This window comes from Cataglyphis hispanica, chromosome 2 (genome assembly GCF_021464435.1).
Source record: "Cataglyphis hispanica isolate Lineage 1 chromosome 2, ULB_Chis1_1.0, whole genome shotgun sequence".
Lineage (NCBI taxonomy): Eukaryota > Metazoa > Arthropoda > Insecta > Hymenoptera > Formicidae > Cataglyphis > Cataglyphis hispanica.
In genome coordinates, this window is record NC_065955.1 from 1,668,744 (window position 1) to 1,688,431 (window position 19,688).

At 31.3% G+C, this 19,688-nt stretch overlaps 6 protein-coding genes across 8 annotated transcripts in view; 4 read left to right on the forward strand and 2 right to left on the reverse strand.

The window, feature by feature from the left end:
* The first annotated feature begins 248 nt into the window (after positions 1 to 248).
* LOC126857312 (uncharacterized) lies at positions 249 to 2,093 on the forward strand. Its single transcript, XM_050606619.1, has 4 exons — positions 249 to 523; positions 651 to 1,271; positions 1,463 to 1,647; positions 1,723 to 2,093. Exons 1-4 carry the CDS (start codon positions 415 to 417, stop codon positions 1,768 to 1,770), a joined length of 963 nt encoding a protein of 320 aa, XP_050462576.1. The 5' UTR covers positions 249 to 414; the 3' UTR covers positions 1,771 to 2,093.
* A 19-nt stretch (positions 2,094 to 2,112) lies between these two features.
* LOC126857317 (39S ribosomal protein L4, mitochondrial) lies at positions 2,113 to 3,240 on the reverse strand. Its single transcript, XM_050606633.1, has 3 exons — positions 2,891 to 3,240; positions 2,414 to 2,822; positions 2,113 to 2,275 (listed from the first exon to the last, which is right to left on the reverse strand). Exons 1-3 carry the CDS (start codon positions 3,200 to 3,202, stop codon positions 2,130 to 2,132), a joined length of 867 nt encoding a protein of 288 aa, XP_050462590.1. The 5' UTR covers positions 3,203 to 3,240; the 3' UTR covers positions 2,113 to 2,129.
* Positions 3,241 to 3,524: 284 nt separating this feature from the next.
* Positions 3,525 to 4,948, forward strand: LOC126857295 (tRNA-specific adenosine deaminase 1). Of its 3 annotated transcripts, none has more exons than XM_050606573.1 (3): positions 3,525 to 4,209; positions 4,281 to 4,532; positions 4,669 to 4,948. In XM_050606573.1, exons 1-3 carry the CDS (start codon positions 3,542 to 3,544, stop codon positions 4,946 to 4,948), a joined length of 1,200 nt encoding a protein of 399 aa, XP_050462530.1. In that variant the 5' UTR covers positions 3,525 to 3,541. The 3 variants fall into 3 exon arrangements, with proteins under 3 accessions (XP_050462530.1, XP_050462540.1, XP_050462550.1); XM_050606583.1 differs by having other exon boundaries at positions 4,653 to 4,792; XM_050606593.1 differs by lacking the exon at positions 4,669 to 4,948 and having other exon boundaries at positions 4,304 to 4,452.
* An 88-nt stretch (positions 4,949 to 5,036) lies between these two features.
* Positions 5,037 to 7,107, reverse strand: LOC126857307 (RNA 3'-terminal phosphate cyclase-like protein). Its single transcript, XM_050606605.1, has 7 exons — positions 6,852 to 7,107; positions 6,193 to 6,432; positions 5,942 to 6,108; positions 5,682 to 5,856; positions 5,443 to 5,593; positions 5,257 to 5,361; positions 5,037 to 5,181 (listed from the first exon to the last, which is right to left on the reverse strand). The coding sequence occupies exons 1-7, from the start codon at positions 6,991 to 6,993 to the stop codon at positions 5,037 to 5,039; spliced, it is 1,125 nt and encodes a 374-aa protein (XP_050462562.1). The 5' UTR covers positions 6,994 to 7,107.
* Positions 7,094 to 13,421, forward strand: LOC126857227 (ATP-dependent DNA/RNA helicase DHX36). Its single transcript, XM_050606443.1, has 15 exons — positions 7,094 to 7,223; positions 7,308 to 7,467; positions 8,114 to 8,656; positions 8,892 to 9,081; positions 9,180 to 9,354; positions 9,675 to 9,823; positions 9,956 to 10,085; positions 10,232 to 10,427; positions 10,855 to 11,119; positions 11,224 to 11,516; positions 11,904 to 12,330; positions 12,499 to 12,707; positions 12,800 to 12,885; positions 12,982 to 13,073; positions 13,163 to 13,421. The coding sequence occupies exons 2-15, from the start codon at positions 7,404 to 7,406 to the stop codon at positions 13,245 to 13,247; spliced, it is 2,904 nt and encodes a 967-aa protein (XP_050462400.1). The 5' UTR covers positions 7,094 to 7,223; positions 7,308 to 7,403; the 3' UTR covers positions 13,248 to 13,421.
* Positions 13,422 to 15,488: 2,067 nt separating this feature from the next.
* Positions 15,489 to 19,688, forward strand: part of LOC126857252 (uncharacterized) — a 112,125-nt gene continuing 107,925 nt past the window's right edge. The window contains exon 1 of the mRNA XM_050606487.1: positions 15,489 to 17,660. The gene's annotated coding sequence lies outside the window, so the exon portion shown is untranslated. The remainder of the gene's footprint in view (positions 17,661 to 19,688) is intronic.

The following is a 19,688-nucleotide window of genomic DNA, read 5'->3' on the forward strand; positions in this document are numbered from 1 at the left end:
TACTGGCAATGAATTTTAAGCGGGGAACACACACTTTTGCATAAGCGCATAGTCATAAGCATAAAGAAATTGATTGGTCCACAAACATATGCCTAACGAAATGAACCAATCAATTTCCTTATACTTATGGCTATGCGCTTATGCAAAAGTGTGTGTTCCCCTCTTTAGAACACAGCCAGCCAGTAGTATGAGCATCTACTTCGCATTTACATTACTACGCATGCGCAAGATTCGTCCCTCTACTTCCCGACACACTGGTTGATCCTTAACGTTTCTCTTATTTGAAACAGTCAAGAAAAAATATTTGCCACACATGCCCAATAAAAGCGTATATTGCAATTTGTAGGTTTTATAGCGAACGGCATTCAAGAATTGAATATTATTTTGAATTTCTTCAATTGATACAGTGTGTATATGTGTGCTATGTCGGAGATTAAAGATGATCCACGAGAAGTTCTCGTTCTTTTGAATTCATTAGGATTCGTTGGCATTACCGCCGTTCAATTAAAAGCTTTTATGAAAGGTAAATATTTCGACTTGTTCATTTATTTTTTTATTTACCTGTTCATTCCAGGTTGAATTATCATTGAATAAAATCGATACATATTTGCAAGATATCTCATGTTACAAATTATGATTTTATTTTCTAGATTTGAAGATCTATAGAAAGATAAAAGAACGCGAAAGACAACAACGAAAAGAAGAGATTAAAACAAAAATAATTAGCAAGCAACAGGCTCTGATTAAAGAAGCTCATGGACATCAGAACACAGATTATTCCGTAATTAATATTGTTCCTTCTGAATCCTCAAATTCCTTTGATGATGAATCATTGATAAAAGTCAAAATAAAATGTATTCCTAAGGAAGATATCCAAAAATATATTAAAGCAAATGTGATAAAATCAGATGAAAAATTATCAACAATAAAATATCATAAAGAAGATGCTCAAGTAGTCGAATCTGACAAGCCTTGCTGTAAACAAAACTATTTTAATACTAAACCTTCGATTATTAAATGTTCGAAAAGTGAGAGTAGACAAAATGCTTCTAAATCTTCAGCAAAAGATAGTTATTTGATGGAAGAATGCAAGCTTAATTTAAGACTAGAGAATCAAGTAAAACCAGTATTTGATCAATCGATATGCAAACCTAGATCAGATTATGTAAGTGAATCAGAATCAAAAAGTATAGCATCAGACCCAACTGCAAATGTGCGTACACAAAGTACCTTATCTACAAGATCATCCATTAATTCCAGACATAAATCATGTAAGCTAAACATTGCCATACCTACTTGTTTTTTGTGTATATGTATTTAAAACTATTATATATTATATATATATATATATATATATATATATATATATATATATATAAACCACATATATATATATGCACATACATGCATATATTATATTAATTTATTCTGCAAGTTTCAAGCTTTGTTCATATTTATTTAGTTATTCGGCCATGGAGTTTACAACCACAGGCACAAAAAGTTATTAACAAAAAATGTGATCCTGTTGCTCTTTATCAAAAGTATCAACAAGAATGGAAACAGATATCTTTTCCTGGAGTAGCAAAACATTCAAAAGTAAGATGGGCTGTACGAGAGAAAATGCTTGGTACGGATCCACATCCTGTGGTAAGTATGTAACAAATCAGAATATCAATGATGAATAACAATATTGAAATATTTGTTATAAACTTCTGATTTTAGCCGCTTTTAAAAAAATCCACAAGTATATCGATTTTAAAAAAGAAGTGATGATAAATATTTTAGAAAAGTAATACGACAGAATGATAGAAAATTGATACACTGAATAATATGACAATAATTAGATTATATTATTAGATTTTATATAATTTTTTTAAAACTGTTACCAATATATAAGAATTGTAAGTAAAGATATTTAAATGTAAGCACACACAAACAATTGTATATATATATATATGAAAACAATAATACAAAAGTATCTAAAAACACCTTTTTATTTTTGACTGACTTCAATCAACCTGGTTGTTTTTTCTGTAGTACTAAAGTGTTGTCTTTTAGCATGTTATACATGTTTATTTTAAATGTATGTATGTGAAAATAATAATACAAAAGTTTCTAAAAACAGGTTTTTATTTTTGACTGAGTTCAAATGGTTTTTGTAATTCTTTTAAATCTGTTCTATGTAATTGATAAAGCAATTTTTCTTCTATTAATCTGGCTGCTTTCTCTGTCAGTACCAAAGTATTGTGTTTCAGCATGCTATACACGTTTAGCCCTGCATGTATTCATAAAAAAATATTGATATTAAGTTTTATATATATAATAGAATGTAACAATAAATCAATACAATTATAGTATAATCTTTAACAATTTTTTGTTGTCTACTTATATGATATTATTTAAATATACTTACCATAAACAGGCATCAGATTAATATGCTTGATTTTATCAGTAGCTAGTGTGATATTTGTAGGCATAATGTCATAGCTATCTACAAAAAGAACCGATGGCCCCCAGTTTCTCTTTTCTATTAATTGTTCCATGTAAGAAGATTCAGATGTTGGAATTTCTAATTCATCAACTATATGCAGATCATCTTGTGCAAGTTTCACAGATAGTGTTGATGTAAGACCTGCTACTCGAGTATAAAATGGCAACATATAAAAATGTGTTGTAGGAGAACGAGGACCATGTGCTACTCCACCACCTCTCCATAGTGGTGAACGTATACTTCCATGACGAGCTCGCCCAGTGCCTTTTTGTGGCCAAGGTTTTCTACCACCACCTCTGACTTCAGCGCGCGTTTTTGTATGTGCATAACTCTATAAACAAAAAATATATATAAACAATACTATTTCTATTTGTGATACATACAAATAGTTATACTCACCACCCAACGATACATTTGTTGCCATCTCACATTCTGGTGAATGATATCGATACGAGGTGCAGCCGCATAGACATGTGGATGTAAAGTGATTAAGCCCAATTTTTTTTCCTCTACAGTATTTAAATTTTCTAACCAAACTTGCCGAGGTTTTTGATAGATATTGATTTCGTCGTCATATTGTATCTTTGATATGATCGGCGTAATATCTTCAGCTTTCGTTTTATTTTCTACGATCGTGCAATATTGTTTGCTTAATGTTTGGCAAGTGGTTGCTTGCAATTTGTTAATAATTCTCCGAAATATCATTGACATTTTCACAAAAAGCCAAGTTTATTCAGGTATAGAATAGTGTTGCAAATTGGAGGTTGGAGTTGGAGAGACAAATTTTTCTGAACGGGATTTTCGTGCGCCTGCGTGAGTCATCGAACATATGATTTCATAGGTTCATGTCAGAAGTCAGAAGATAGTGAATAGCGTTGAATAACGCTAGCTACTAGCACTTGCGCTAGCTCATTTGAATCTGAATCTGAGGCCTCAAGACCTATTGATAGTCATGAAAATTTTTCCATGGAATACATGGAATACATGGCATTGTAAAAATATACATGAAAATATGAGTAAAAACTCATAGTAAAATTATACATATACTAAATGATGGAAAATTTAGCGGACAATGTAGCTAAACTTTGTATAGAAAAGTATAATATTTTAAAGAAAACGGGTAAACCCAGCGATCATGAATGGACTGTATTATCTGGTATAATTTTAGAAAACGCTGTCGGATCATTATCTTTGGTAGCACTTGCCACTGGAACAAAGTGTTTAGGAGAATCAGAATTAATTAATACTACTCAAGAAAATAGAGGTTCTCGATTAAGCGACTCTCATGCAGAAGTTCTAGTCAGGCGTGCATTTATACGTTACTTGTATGACCAAATCGATCTGACTTTGTATGGTTCCGAGAGTGCAGTTTTCTTACGGAATGATGAAAATAGAATTGAATTAAAAAGTAGCATATCTTTTCACTTTTTTTCAAGTCAAACACCTTGTGGAGATTGTTCTATATTTCCTAAACACGAAACTTATGATAATGGTGTGCATATGCATAAGATCAGATGTATCGATGAGGATACTTATGGACATATAATCACAGAATCATATTATAAAGATATATATAGAACAGGTGCAAAATGTGTGAAAGAAGAGATACAGGATTCTCATTTACCTGGTATAAATTATCATACTGTAGGTCCATTGCGTATTAAGCCAGGTAGAGGAAATCCCACAAGTAGTTTGTCTTGTTCTGATAAAATGGCAAAGTAAGTTCAATATGTAAACAAAATTTCTAAATATGTGCATTATATCTATAAACTGAAAATATGTGCTCTAGATGGCTTATTCTTGGTTTACAAGGATCACTTTTGTCATTGTTGATTCCACCAATAAAATTGAAGAGTATCACGATTGGAGGTTCTTGTCCTTTTTCTTTGGGTGCCATGGAACGTGGATTGTATAAAAGATTTAACAATGAAATGGATAAACCCAAAATTTTTCAAGCAAAAATTGCTTTTACACATAAGAAAGGACAACAAAGATTACATCCCTGTCCAACAAGCATTATATGGTGTGCTGTGAGAAACAGGTATCAGAAATATTTGTAATATATATATATATATATATATATATATATATATATATATATATATATATATTACATTTTATATAAAAATATTTTATTATTTTTATATAATTTAAAAAACAGATCTTTTTATATATAGTGAGTTAGAAATAGCAGCTGCAGGCAGAAAACATGGAGTAACAAAAAAAAAAAAAGGTAGTAATTTATTTATAAGTAGACGAATGCTTTTGCAAATCTTTTTGCAAGTTTTTGATAAGTATCAGGATAACTACAATGAAATAAGACACCCAAAGAAAATTACGTATTATGATTGGAAACAATGGTCATTAAATTATCAAAACAAATGGAAACAATTAAAACTTGAATCATTCCATAAATGGCCATGTAAATCGATGCATCCGCGGAATTTTGTATTATGAAATTAATAAAAATGCGATATTTCGAAATCTTATATATTTTGTATCAAAAATATATAATTTTATTTAAAATAACAGTGTTTATATAGTATTACAATGTTCGTTTACTTATATTAGTGTAACCCATACCTAAGCAAGTTAAACGCACTTGTGGTAATATTTTATTTTCTTCCTTGATTGGTTCAATTTTAAATATAATTCCAAAGAAGTCCCGTAAATCGCGTAAAAATTGTATCCTAAAAATTTATAATTATAATTTTTTTTTATATTTTATATAAATAAAAAAAAAGAAAATAAAGTATAGTACTCACGTTGCGGGAGTTAATGGTCCCATTATAACTTTACAAACATCTTTCTTACCAAGAGCCATAAATGCAGCAGTCATACTTTGAAAAGGAGAGTCTACACATCCATTCCTACACAATTATAAAATAATTTAAATAAAGAATATAAATTAAATGAAAAATAATTTCAATAAACTATACAATTTTTTTCACCTATAAATTTCATCTAAAAGTTTCATTGCAGCTTCTTTACCAAGATCTTCAGGTATACATGGCAATGAACCTGTTGTCATTAATGGAGAATATGCTTGACCGCTAAAAAATACTTCTTTAGTAGTGTCTGCTGTCAATGTCACTCCAAAACCTAATATGTATAACAGATTACAAATGACTAATCTATAGTAAAATAAAATAATAAATTATAATAATATAGATACATATTATCCCTATACCTGGGGACTTTCCACTAGTTGATCCTCTACGATGATCTATATAAATATATACATCTGGTAGAAATTTGAGGAGAACACTTTTTGCTGATTCAACAATACGATTAGCAATTGCCGGAGAAACTCTTATGCTGCATGCGGTACCTCTAATACGTTTCACCATTCCACTGTCTTCCATCTATATATATACATACAGGTATAAAAAAAATGAAGCATATTATTACAAAACTAAACTAAACTATAATGTACGAAGATAAAAGTACCTGAATTGTTTTAAGATTACGACTAATAGGACATTTAAAGTGTATTTCTCCACCTCCTAAAGGTGCTGCTCCTCTTTTATGAATGGTTAATACAACTTCATTATCTCCTGCCAGAAATTTTTTCAGTATTGGTATACCAGCAGTCTGTATTCTGTCTACTGATGGATCTTGTAGTAAAAAAATCATATTAATTACTGATCTTTGTTTTAATAATACAAATGTAAACTCATAAACTATATATTTTATAATACCTATAGCGTTATCAGTCACTCCTCTCAGTTTTAAATTAACATAATTTTTACAAAATGGAGCAAGTATTATAATTCCTTCTAAATAATATCCAATTCCTCTTTGTAAACTACAATCATGCTCCAATTCACCACCATTTAATAAACCAGGACAGTAATATATATCGGTACCAGTTTCATTTACCTCAATTTTTGTACCATTAGTAATTTTATCCAACAGACGAATAAAACTAATCTCATATTCTATCAACAAATTTGCATAATTATTTAACAAATACATATATTAATATTTATATACATATTATTATGTAATTAAGATAAATAATAAATATCAATAAAAACAATGTTAAATTTCTATATATAAATTTATCAGTTAACAAAACAAAATTCGTGCTGTTTAATGGAATATTTTTATTTGATAAAATTTGTTATAAGGAAATATTATTGTTTAAATTCTATTATATTTTTATAGTATTTCCTCATTCAAGTTTTCAGAAAAGAAGATTAATTATATACTACATTACACAAATAATTGTACAGAGAGGATAATTAATATAATGTTAGAATATAATTTCCGTTATTTACATACAATTTTAATTATATAAAAATATAATCAATACGAGAAAAAGAGGATATTAATTTTTATACATTTAATAACTAACCTTTAAGACCAGGATCACCATCTTTCGTTCTAATATTTGTAATTCTTACTGGTTTTCCAGATAATGTGGATAGTAATAAACGATATCTGAAGTAATTGCTACCTTCATATGTAAGTACTTTGTTTTTTATTTTGGCCGGCATTTTTTTTCAAACTTTGATATAACTTTGATATACCAACTAATCACGTGTATTATATTTCATCATATACATATATATTATTGAGCTCTATACAATATAGCACGGAACCAAACGTGTCTTTACCAGCAACTGAAAGTGAATGGCTATGTGTGTTCCAGTTCCTAAAAGTGGATGTAATGGCGCTGGTAGACGATGTAAAGAAAAAAGCCGGCATGGCCGCTCTCAGATTTCTGGTATTATGACATGTGCTGTCTGTAAACTTTAGCATTGAATTATCCAGAATTGTTATCATATTATTATTATTATTATTATTATAGAATAAATGTGAACAAAGGTGAATCCATAATACGTGAGAAAAATGTGATTAATCAAATATACGACAATTGATAAATTTATATATAAAAATCGTAAAAATGTCGCGCCGATACGGTTCCAGAGGAATGTTAAATTCCTTTGCAACGCAACGCAACAGAGAAGGTAAAATTGCTATTTTAATAAATATCATTCTTGTATGTTTTGTTTATTTTTTTTTACACAAATATTCTTCAGATATATTTCTTTTTTAATTTTTAATATACATAAATATATGTTTTTAAAGAAATAATATGTATGAAATAAAACAACGAGACAGATCGGTTTTTGTGAATATATTTTCATGTTTGTTTATATTATATTTATTTTTTAGGTTATATTATATTCTTATGATAAAAATCTCTCATTAAGAATGATTTGTCATTTTTATATAAATGACTTTAATGGGATCAAATAGCTTTATCAAGTAGTTTATTAGATTATATATATGCCAATAATGTTCAATAGATCATTTTATTTTTCAAAGAGAACTACTTATTTTTGTGAAATTAGATAAATAATATCTTGATATTGTAAAAGATATTTTCCTTTTAACAGCTATAACTTTGATTGATATTCTTTATCTGATTATGTTAATTAACAAAGTACTTATTCTTTATTATATCCTAAATTATATTCTATAATACTGTTTTTGCTAATTTATAGAACTTAAAATAAATTTTTATTTCTATTTTTAGGTTTTAAATATTAAGTATTATATTAATTAAATAGTTAAAAATATTTCTGAAACATAATTTATAAATTTTTTTAGAACAACAAACGCAATCATCTGCATCTGGACAAGGAGGATCTTCCTCACGAAGACCTCCTCCTGGACTTAAAGGAAAGGAAATAGGACTATTTTATAAAAACTTAAACAAAGAGAAACTTAAACAAAGAGAGAAAAAAAATAATTCTCCAGTTTTCAGATTATTACCTCATATAGAGGAAAGGATTAAAACTATTTTAAATAATTCTAAGAGCTTTCGCAGTTTCATTTTTGACGAAAGGTCTAACTCTGAACATGATGACAAGTATCATCATATTCATGATTCTCAATTTAAAAGAAAGTTTTTAGAAATTATAAATGGTGATATAGAACACAATCTTGCCAAGGCTATTAGTATGGAATCAGAATTGCAAAGAAATAGTGATATTGACAAAATATTATTAAATGAATTTAAAGATAAGCAAATTCAAAGTGATTATCAGAATATGTTAAAATTTCGATTAAAGTTACCAGCGTATCATAAGAAATCAGAAATATTACAATTAGTTAAAGATAATCAAGTTGTTGTCATTAGTGGAGAAACTGGTAAGTTACAAAAGTTATTTACTAATGTAAAATAAAATATTTTTGTGAATTATTATTATAATTATTATATATGTATAATTATCTGCATTTAAATAATGCAGTGTGGAATTAAAAATAAAAAAACTTTGGATTTTTGGACATTATATATTTGTTAGCAAATTTTTACTTGCTTAAATTTTCTATTCTGATTAATAATTATATTATCAATAATAGTTATTTTTCGAATCAATTTTAGGATGTGGCAAAACCACTCAAGTAGCGCAATTTATATTGGATGATCAGTTAGAAGCTGGAAATGGCAGTATTACTCGAATAGTTTGCACACAGCCCAGGAGGATTTCAGCTATTTCTGTTGCTGAACGAGTAGCTGCGGAAAGAGCGGAAAAGCTTGGAAAATCCGTGGGCTATCAGATACGACTTGAAAAGTATATTTATATAATACACAAAAGTGTAGACTTTATGTTATATTATAAGAAGAAATATAAATTTCCTAAGTCATACATTAACTTTTTTTTATTTATAGAATTCCAACGCGGGAGCAAGGAAGTATATTGTTTTGCACAACTGGTATATTATTACAATTTATGAAGACTGATCCAGCATTAAAAAACTTCTCTCATATAATATTAGATGAAATTCATGAACGTACCACGGAAAGTGATTTCATTATTACATTATTAAAAAAAATTATTCCAAAAGTAAGTTTGAGTATCTTCATGTCGTTATTACATAATGTTAATATGGACTTATATATGAATTGCATTTTATTGTGTCCTGTGTTATAGTTATTTTATGCAAAAATTTTAAATATACATAATTCTTATAACTTTTCTGCAAATTATTTAATATTATATAATTTGAACAAGATATTTTATTTTTTTTTTATATAAATGCGTTCAAATATCAAACTATGAAAAAATTGTTCACATATAATGTTTAGCACGAATCGCATGATTGCTATATATATATAAATATTGGAAATATTTAATAAAAACTAAGAAAAATGTATTTCTTTTAGAGAACCGATTTAAAAATTCTCTTGATGAGTGCAACATTAAATTCTGAACGTTTTTCGAAATATTATAATGAATGTCCAATGATACATATACCAGGATTTACCTATCCAGTTCAAGAATTTTATCTAGAGGATGTCTTGTCATTTACACAGTAGGTATTCATGTAACATTATTTAACATGATAAAAATTTTTGCAATAATTGTTTACTAAATTTTTAATTATATAATTTTTTAAAGAATTTTAAAAAATGTACATAATATGAAATATTTCTTCAATTTATAGATTTAAATTTCCCGAAGCATCAGAACCTACAGTTTACAGAAAATATTTAAAAAGATATAAAGAGCAGCAACATAAGAAAGACGAATTTTTAGATATAATACAACCTTACATTAGACAACTTAGAACTGAGGTAAATATATAAATAATATTGTTCTTTTTTTCTATGTGTATATGTTTAAGACAGGATATATATTTTGTATACATAGATATCAAAAATGATTTAAAATTTTGATAATTAAAGGTTTTTATATATTAATGTGGTTTACATGTAATTAGATGAAATATGGAGAACATGTTTTTAATCAATTACGGAATCCAAATAGTGAAAATCTTTCATTGGAACTTATAGAAAAGTTAGTTAGATATATCTGTAATAAAAAAGGTCCTGGAGCTATTCTTATTTTTCTACCTGGCATGATGGATATATCACAATTAAATAGAATGATGTTAGATTCTGGATGTTATCCACCCAGTAAGTATTTATATTATGTAATCTAACACTAAATACATTTAGTATTTGTTATATATTAATGTATACTGAATTTATGGATTAGCTATTTTGATTTAATACTTAATCGATTAAATCATAGATTTAACTGATTTTCGGAATTGAAATCAGATTTTTTTATTTTAATAATCAATTATATCACATCTGATTTTTAGTCATGTACACATAATTTGATACTATTTAGTATGCACTTTAGACAGTGCCATAGTTAAACGTAATATTTTAATTGAAGGTTACAGTATATACTATATATATATACTATAGTATATACTTTATGAAAGTATATTATACTAGATATATATACTAGATAATAGTATATACAATATGAAAGTAACATATATATACTTTGTGTAATATATATACTTGTGTAAGAATTCTTCTTTCCTTATAGACAAATACATTATCTATCCTCTCCATTCACGTATGCCGACGATTGATCAAAAACTTATATTTAAAGAGCCGCCTAATGATATTCGTAAAATAATCATTGCAACTTCTATTGCTGAAACATCAATAACTATAGAAGATGTGGTGTATGTAATAGATTGTGGGAAAACAAAACTTGGAAGATTTGATGTAAAAAATAACATTCAGACTTTAGAGCCTGAATGGGTATCTTTAGCTAATGCCAAACAAAGACGCGGTAGGGCCGGCAGGTGCGTTTTATTTTTTATAAGTTTAGTTTTAAGTGTGAACAAAAATAATATGTATTTTATCAAATTTCTATATTTGTAAAACTAAACATATGTCTTTTTTGTAGGGTTAAAAGTGGGGAATGTTATCACTTGTATTGCAAAGTTCGAGAAATGACATTTGATCAATATCCATTGCCAGAGATGTTGAGAACGCGTTTAGAAGAGGTAATTTTGCAAATAAAAATCCTGCAATTAGGAAAAGCCAAAGAGTTCCTAGCTAGCGTCATGGATCCGCCAGATTTGAAAGCTATTGATCTGTCTCTGGATTTACTTAGAACACTTAACGCTCTAGATAAAGAAGAGCATTTGACTCCTTTGGGTTATCATTTGGCACACCTGCCACTTGATCCTAGAACAGGTAATTTTATTTTGTTAAAGACTACTCTTGTTACTGTAATATATGAGGTATAACTGAAAAAACATATATGGAGCACATCATTAGATACAAAACAATAATCCAAATTGAAAAATCCTGAATCATTTTTCGATCTGTACTTTCTTTTCGTTATTATACGATGTTAAAATAAACTAATCAACGCCTGTCTATAGCGGAAAACAAGGAAGTTACGATGGGAGTCGAAATAGTGAGACGGCTTTCCGCTCTATAGATAGATAAAAAAATGGTTTAAGACTTGATTGTTGTTCTATATCTAATGATGTGTCTATGTCTCCATATGTTTTTTCAGTTACATCCTGTATGCACACACACAATATATGTATAATAAAAAAAAAAAAAATTTATTAGGAAAAATGATCCTTTGGGCGGCACTGTTCTCTTGCATCGAACCAATATTTGCTATTGCTGCTAGTCTCACCTTTAAAGATGCTTTTTATTGTCCATTGGGAAAAGAAGAAGAAGCTAATAAAAAAAAGTTAGAACTCAGTATGGGAGAGTACAGTGATCATATTGCTCTCGCAGAAGCTTTAAGAAGATTCGAAGTTGCGCGCCGAAGAGGAAATGCTGGACAATTCTGCCGAGAATATTTTCTCTCTTTCAACACATTGAAACTTCTGTCCGAAATGAAAACTCAATTTGCACAGTATTTATATGAAATGAAATTTCTAGACAATGATAATCCGGGCGATAGAAACGCTAACAGAAATTCAAATAACATAGCGTTGATAAAAGCTATTGTTTGTGCTGGATTGTATCCTAACATTGCTGTTATAAGGTACAGATTTGTTTCAATTCTTGACCCATTTGAAACAATCTGATAATTTGCATTATGTATGATTCTAATTACAATCACACATTTTATTGAAATCATATACAACAAAATATTAACATATTGAGCTCTTAATATAGATATGTTTTGAAGGAATTGTATTTGTATTTTTAGAAGAATTACTAAAAATGGAGCAGTTGGTTGGACACCAGAAGATGGAAGTGTACGTACGCATCCGTCGAGCGTAAATTGTAAAGCTTCCAATTTTCCTAGTCAATATTTGACATATTTTACAAAAAAACGTTCCACCGCTATATATTTACATGATACTACTTGTATAAGTATTCCAATTTTATTATTTACTGGACCAAATATATTGATAAGTATGCTCATTTTTATTTGGATATTAATTATACATATAATATATTAATATATAATAATCATATAGATTTGATAATATCCACCTATATTTCAGGACGAGAAAAAGGAAAATGTATAATTAGTAATTTTAATTTTTCTGAAAATATTATTTGTGAACCACAAACTGCGGAAGTGATTCAGGTATGTAAATATACATGTTTTTAGAAAAAGAAAATTTTAATATTAATAAAATTTTAATATTAATATTAATAAAATTTTAATAATCTCGTAACTCAGGAACTTCAATACGCTCTAAATTCTTTATTGGAATATAAGATTACTCATCCAGCAACAGTACTTTGGTCAACATTTGAAGGACAAATATTAAAGTAAATCTGCATATTATTTTCTGCAAATAAGCATTAATAATTCTTATTATTATGAACATTTGAATTTATGTGTATTTATTATGTTATAGTGCAATCATTGAATTAATATCCCAAAAGGATCAAGAAATGGGTTATAATAATGATGAAGATTTTACATATTACAATTCCGATTGATATTTATATTGTATATATTAATTTATTTAATTATCAATATATGTTGTGTATAGCTACTTCCACATATATTGTCCCGGAAATATAAAAAGACAAACTATTAAAAATTTTACATTATTTTAAAACAGTTTTTTTTTTATTAATTTCACGGAATATTTTTTATTATTATCATACGCAAATATGATATTATACTAGAAAAGCTAAATATAAATACTAAACATGTAATGTTATATTTAATGCTATACAATAATCAAATATCATTAAAAAGTTCTCTAATATAAATCTAATAATTAAATCAAGAAGTTCCTGTTAGATCTTATATTAGATATGAAATTCAATTTAATATTTAATATTTATAAAATCTGAAGAATGTTTGTAATTAATATATTTGATCAATATTCTTTTTTTTTAATATTTTCTCTTCATACAAACAAAATTTTTTGGATGGAAAAGTCGGAAGAATCTTTGTTTTATAGATATTTAATTTTGTTTTATAAAATATGTAACAATAAAAATTGTTTCTATCATCCGGAAATATTCGAGATTCAAGCAATAATGTGTTTAAGAATAGACACACAAAATTAATCATTAGAGCATCAATATTTGAATGTCTCTCTAAAAGTTAAATTAATTATTTTTCTTATTAAGTACATATATATTAAATCAAAATATTGTACACTCTTCAAATGTGTGTATATATATATATATATATATATATATATATATATATATAATTAAAAATTTTGAGAAAATTATATATATATATATATATATATATATATATATATATAATTTTCTCAAAATTTTAATTTTATATGTATCATATGTTAAATAGTTAAGTTATAATTATATACGTATTATAAAAATCACAAAAAAATTGAAGTAAAATACGCGCACTGTTTATTTTTGTTTTGATGCTTAGATATTAAAATATTTGATGCTTAAGAAATACAAACTCGAAAAGATCTCGGGAAAAATATGAATCGATTAGGTATTGATGACACAAAAATAATTTAGATAAATAACAGTTACTCTTTTTTTCTCTTGGATATACAAAGTGACGATTTAGATTAAATCAACGAAGATCGTTTAGAAGAGAAACTGACAACAATGTAACACGTATACGATTCTTAGCGCAACCATAGTGCAACAGGACGCGAACTTTTGACCCGTTCATGCTTCACGCGATCGTCAATAAAATATATCTAGTCTCTACTTTGTATCGCTTTGTCATTCATGAATATAAATCGTATTGCCACAACTCGGTTGCATCCAGGAGAGATGGAAATGAGCGTAAAGATACATTTCGATCATACGATATTCTGCATTCTGCAATTAAAATATATAATATTGTATGTAATAATATATTACAAGAAATATTTAACGCGTCAATTCTAAAAATTACAATATTATAAATTATGATTTATGATATATTATAAATATTGCACACCATATACTAGTGCTATATATATTTATATACGCCGCTTTTTCCTTTATTTAATTCTGCTGCAATATTGCAGAATAATCTCATCCAATTCCAGTAAATTATTATCTTTTCTCTTTAACGAAAATGAAGTCTTTATTAGCATTCATTCTAAGAGAGCTTTTGTCAATATTTTTAGAAAGCAAACTCTGAAAACATTAAATAGAGCTTGCAAAATTTGCTCGCGTTTCGGATTTCACTTTCGTATCGCAGAGATACGTGCTGTCAGTTAAAGATGACTTTAAGTTATGTTTACAAATACAAAACGTCTTATCCAAGAAAACTTTTACTCGACGGCCATCCCGAAATCTTTTTGAGCGTTTTTTGACTGATTCCAAGCCGGCCACCGGATAAAATTTGCTTCGGAGAGAAACTTTTACACCCGTTTTGGAACTTAAAATATTAAAGATTTTCTATTTAATGATAAATTTAATGCATTGATTATGTGTAATGTTGAATTTTTGAATTATTTCTCGCTCGATATGCTTTTCTGATTTTTCTGTAAATTCCTAGCGAGATTACGCGCTTTGTAAAAATGCGCCTTTGAAGGATTTGAAGTTTGGCACGAGCTGATAACCGCGACGCGAGAGTGGCAAAAGGAGCGAGAGAAAAAGCGGCAACACGTGTGGTGGTGGGGAGTGGGGGAAAGCGGCGTGGGAGAAGGGAGAGGGAATACGTACGGGCTGATAGCTGATACATGAGTATAGAGCACAGCGCACTGTCTGACTCTGACTTCAGTTTACGTCCGAACATCGCGCGCGTTGTGTCGCGAGATCGGAGTCTTGTCGCGGGATATTGAAACGAGAACGTAAGAGACGATCGGGAACGCGACGATATACATGTACGTAACACAATCAGCCGACGTGAATCGCGGTCTTATCTTTATCAAACGGACATCTTGCAAGAATGTGAAAAATTAGATTAGATTAAGGCAAGAATTGGCGTTTCTCCGTCAGATTTAAGAGGGTATAAAATCGATGCGAAGACTGATCTAGCATGAAAATCGAGAGCGAACATAGAGAATAATCTTGAGGAGCAGACGCGATCGATGAAAATTTATATCGCGAAAAAACAACGCAAAGTGATCGACGGGAAAGCGATATCGAATGTCGACGAGAAAAAATAATTAAAGAGAGTGTACGAATAAACGGATAGCGAAGAATAAACGCGAGGCGCGAATATACGCGCGAGTCGAGATAAAACCTTCGTGCGCCCCAATTTGATCGACAGTCCGGCGAAGGAATCCGATGACAAGCGGCACACAATTTTGCCCGCGGGGCTAATATGCCATTAATTAGCCGGCGGAGCACGGGGATGAAAGAGCAAGAGAAGGAACGTAGAGTGCAAGAAACTAGTAATAGACTGAACGTGGACAACTTGCAGCGGCAACTTCACGCTCTTGCGACAGGTGCGAGTTATTACGGCGCGGCCGCCTCTTCTACCCCGCACGGTGATAATAACGTGCACGATTCTCATTATCCCGACCAAGTGCGCCTCGTCGCCCGACGTGTCGTTGTCTAACGTAAGAGATATTTACGTGCGTTTACTATCGAAGTATACTGCTCGCGAACTCACGAACTCCGAGGCCTGAAAATAGAAAGACGAAAGAACGAGGTGAAGTACACGCTTTTCTTTTCGTCTCAATCGACATTCGAACTATTATCTCTCTCCTCATTTATTATTTCGTTTCCTGTTGATCGAAGATCCGCCGCGAAACAGACGACGAGAAGTATCTGGACGGTTATACGACGAGACGAACAGCGCGGCGACAAGAGAGTCTGCTCTTGTTTCCCCCGACGGGAAAGATTGTATCGGAAAATCGAATCGGGCGCGTGTGTATGTGTGTGCATGGGTGGTGCGTTCGCTCGCGTGCGAGAGAGTTTGTGTCGGTGAGAGCGGGTCAGTGAACGATTGCGCGCCGCCGCCGTCGCGAGAGCAACGAGAGAAGGAAGGGTATCTCTCTTTCCTTCTCCCTTTTCCTCTCTCGGCTTCGACGCACGTATATGCACGTGCGAAAGCGAGGAGAAACGCGCGCGTGCGCCCCAGCCGGTGTGTACTCGGCGCCCTAACGCGCACACACGCACGTATACACACCCATACGCCGGACGTCGCGTATCGCGCCCGCGCGCAATATATAGAACCTTACAGGTGCGCGAGTATGCGCGGACACACGCGCGCGCGATAGAGACGACAGCGCGCATCCGAAGAGGAGCAGCGGCATAAGAAGGAGGAACAGGAGGAGGTGGAGGAGGAGTTGGAGAAAAGGAGGAGTAGGAGGTGAAGGCAGAGGTGGAGGTAGAGGAAAAAGAAGAGAAGAAGCCAGTGACACCGGGAGGGTCGGTTGTTCCTGGTGTGTAAAGCGGCCACACCGGGGGATACACCTATATATATCTGTGTGTACGTGCGCGCGCGAGGAACCGCGTGTGCGAGGAGATCCGCGGATATAAGCGAAGACGGTGCGCGCGCGAAATTCTCTCCCTCCCTCTCTCTCTCTTTCTTTCTCTCTCTCTCTCTCTCTCTCTCACTCTCACTCTCTCTCTTTTGCGAACAGGGGAAAGAAAAAAAAAAAAAGGAAAACAAAAGTTCGGGCGAAAAGAAATGCGGGTTCGTTGACTGCGCGCCGCCGTCGCGCGATGGCCGCATGCTCGTGCCCGGTGCTGCTGGTGTATAGTGTGCGCGTGACAGGAGCGACGACGACGACGACGATCAGGGCGCGACCGGCGGTGTTGGTGACGACGACGACGACCTCGACGACAGAGGAGATGCCGGCTGCTGCGCGCTGGTCGCACGACGATAGTCAAGTCGAGAAGCAGTGAATCTCTATCGCAGACTTCACTCCGGGGTATTCAACGGCTCGCATCATCACCGGCATCGGCGGACGGCAACTGCGGGGAGCAACGGCCGCTGGTAAATCCGTCGACGAGATTTACGAGGTATGTCTTTCTAAATTTCGTAATTAATCGTTGGATATATCCCGGGTGTCAAGCTGCCAAGAATGACGGAAAAAAATAGGTCAATCGTTTTTTTTTTCTCCGCGAAACGAACGGCTATCGGACGACTAACAATATCGGACCGGCCAGGTCGACTGGCCGGCGATAGCCGGTCAAATAATTCTTTGAGGAGATAATTGTTTTCAGAGAAATAAAATTTATATAAAAAGGAATAGATAAGTATGTACAGTAAAATATAATATCGTAAGAGAAATAATTAAAAATTATATTCATTGTGCCGACACAGATATTCATTGCAAGTAAAAACTATAAAAGAATAGTCCGATATTGATAAATTCGCGATATTTTATGTTAAATATTCATGCATTTTTTATGATTAGCCAAATATAATATTCATGAGGAATAGATTAGGAATAGATTAAGAAGAATTTCATTAATTAGCCAACCAATCGCCGCATAAGGTTTTTTTCTCTCTTTTTTCCTCCTTCTGTCTCTTCTTCTTCTATCTCTTTTTCTTTTTCTCTCCTTCTTTCTCTCTTTTTTTCTCTTTCCAAAAATAAAAATATTCAAAATCTATTATTCTAATGAATATTTTATATTATGCTCACACGACTGCTATACATGTTTGTATGTACTTTTTGTTCTTTTCATTCTTTTTATTCTTGTTTTTCTATCTCTTTTTCTCTCTTGTTGCAAAAAAAATTATTAAAATTATTTCTTACTGAGTGCTTCTGTTAATGAAATATACATGTCTATTAGAAATGTTATATATGAGTGTTTTAATATATATTATATGTATCATTAACATAAAGCATGAAAGTATCAGTAAAGGAAGATCATACTTATAATGAATATTTAATATTTCCTAAAATTCTAAACTCTTGCAATATTTCCATCACCCTGACTGCTCAAAAGAGCTTCTTGTAAGAATTTATCGCATATGTTTGTGACAAACGAATTGCAACTTGGAGAAATAAATGTCTTCGCTTGCCTATGTCAAGCGAGTTAACTTATACCAGTGCTGCAACTCTTGCATCTCTCTCTCCCTCTCTCTCGTACCGTTAATATCTCTAGGATTATCATTTCCTTGCGGTGTAATGTAAAATTTATTACGCGACATTCAACGAGGCGGTCAAGGCTACGTTCGCTATTTCCATAGTACACCGACCTTCGTCGTCATCACGAAAATGTTAGAATTAAATTATCATGATAATAAAGTAATGAACGATTAATGTAAATCGCGCGCTTACCTAGCATTTTTTTTTCTTACGTCGAAGAGGATCGTTTTGAATTCTTAACTTTGAATTTGCATTTACGACGGTCAATTCACTTCACGAATATCACGAGTAATGTATCGTCGTGACCTTTTGCCATTCAGTCGCCCCCGACCATTAACGAGTACATATAATTCGCAATCTGTCTGCGCGCGATGAATTTCATGCCCCTAAATACAATGGAGAAAAGAGTTTTATATAAATCGTTACGTTTATAACATTAAATGTGATTTTGCGAAATAATTACAACAATCTTGAATCTTGATCTTATCATCGTGCGTATTTCATTGCATCCGTAATGACCGTAGTCGACATAAGTTTCGAGTTACGAGAGAACAATTAGACGGGCCGACTTTAGCGTCGAAAGGAACAAATTGACTTTGGAACGATTCCAATAGCGTGAGTCGTACATTCTAATCGGGCAGATTGGAACGAGTTTATATACGCGATTTTTCTCACGTTCTCGCGCTCAAGTCCAAGGAAATTGTATAACAGCGTCTTGTAAAGATTTATGATCTCGCGACAACTTTTAAAATCCTTCCGATCGTGAAAAAGTAGATCATTGAAATAACGCGCGGCTTTATGCCAAGATAAAAAAAAAAATAATGATCAACGAGTTGTATATTGTTGTGAAAAAAAGATTATTAATTGGATGAATATCGCGTGGAGAATATTTATTTTATAAATAAAGGATATAATACAATCTAGTCGATAACACACTATACGTTTACACACT

What these genes read in the sequence shown, in the direction of transcription:
- LOC126857295 (XM_050606573.1), top strand. Translation starts at nt 3,542, where the DNA reads ATGATGGAAAATTTAGCGGACAATGTAGCTAAACTTTGTATAGAAAAG. An exon ending in TGTTCTGATAAAATGGCAAA is followed by an intron (nt 4,210 to 4,280) that starts GTAAGTTCAATA and finishes TATGTGCTCTAG; the next exon opens with ATGGCTTATTCTTGGTTTAC. An exon ending in TGGTGTGCTGTGAGAAACAG is followed by an intron (nt 4,533 to 4,668) that starts GTATCAGAAATA and finishes TTTTATATATAG; the next exon opens with TGAGTTAGAAATAGCAGCTG.
- LOC126857317 (XM_050606633.1), bottom strand. Translation starts at nt 3,202, where the DNA reads ATGTCAATGATATTTCGGAGAATTATTAACAAATTGCAAGCAACCACT. An exon ending in AACAAATGTATCGTTGGGTG is followed by an intron (nt 2,823 to 2,890) that starts GTGAGTATAACT and finishes TTTTGTTTATAG; the next exon opens with AGTTATGCACATACAAAAAC. An exon ending in TAATCTGATGCCTGTTTATG is followed by an intron (nt 2,276 to 2,413) that starts GTAAGTATATTT and finishes GAATACATGCAG; the next exon opens with GGCTAAACGTGTATAGCATG.
- LOC126857312 (XM_050606619.1), top strand. Translation starts at nt 415, where the DNA reads ATGTGTGCTATGTCGGAGATTAAAGATGATCCACGAGAAGTTCTCGTT. An exon ending in TAATTCCAGACATAAATCAT is followed by an intron (nt 1,272 to 1,462) that starts GTAAGCTAAACA and finishes ATATTTATTTAG; the next exon opens with TTATTCGGCCATGGAGTTTA. An exon ending in GTACGGATCCACATCCTGTG is followed by an intron (nt 1,648 to 1,722) that starts GTAAGTATGTAA and finishes TTCTGATTTTAG; the next exon opens with CCGCTTTTAAAAAAATCCAC.
- LOC126857227 (XM_050606443.1), top strand. Translation starts at nt 7,404, where the DNA reads ATGTCGCGCCGATACGGTTCCAGAGGAATGTTAAATTCCTTTGCAACG. An exon ending in TAAAAAAAATTATTCCAAAA is followed by an intron (nt 9,355 to 9,674) that starts GTAAGTTTGAGT and finishes TATTTCTTTTAG; the next exon opens with AGAACCGATTTAAAAATTCT. An exon ending in TTAGACAACTTAGAACTGAG is followed by an intron (nt 10,086 to 10,231) that starts GTAAATATATAA and finishes ACATGTAATTAG; the next exon opens with ATGAAATATGGAGAACATGT.
- LOC126857307 (XM_050606605.1), bottom strand. Translation starts at nt 6,993, where the DNA reads ATGCCGGCCAAAATAAAAAACAAAGTACTTACATATGAAGGTAGCAAT. An exon ending in TGGTGATCCTGGTCTTAAAG is followed by an intron (nt 6,433 to 6,851) that starts GTTAGTTATTAA and finishes ATTTGTTGATAG; the next exon opens with AATATGAGATTAGTTTTATT. An exon ending in CTTTTAGATGAAATTTATAG is followed by an intron (nt 5,362 to 5,442) that starts GTGAAAAAAATT and finishes ATAATTGTGTAG; the next exon opens with GAATGGATGTGTAGACTCTC.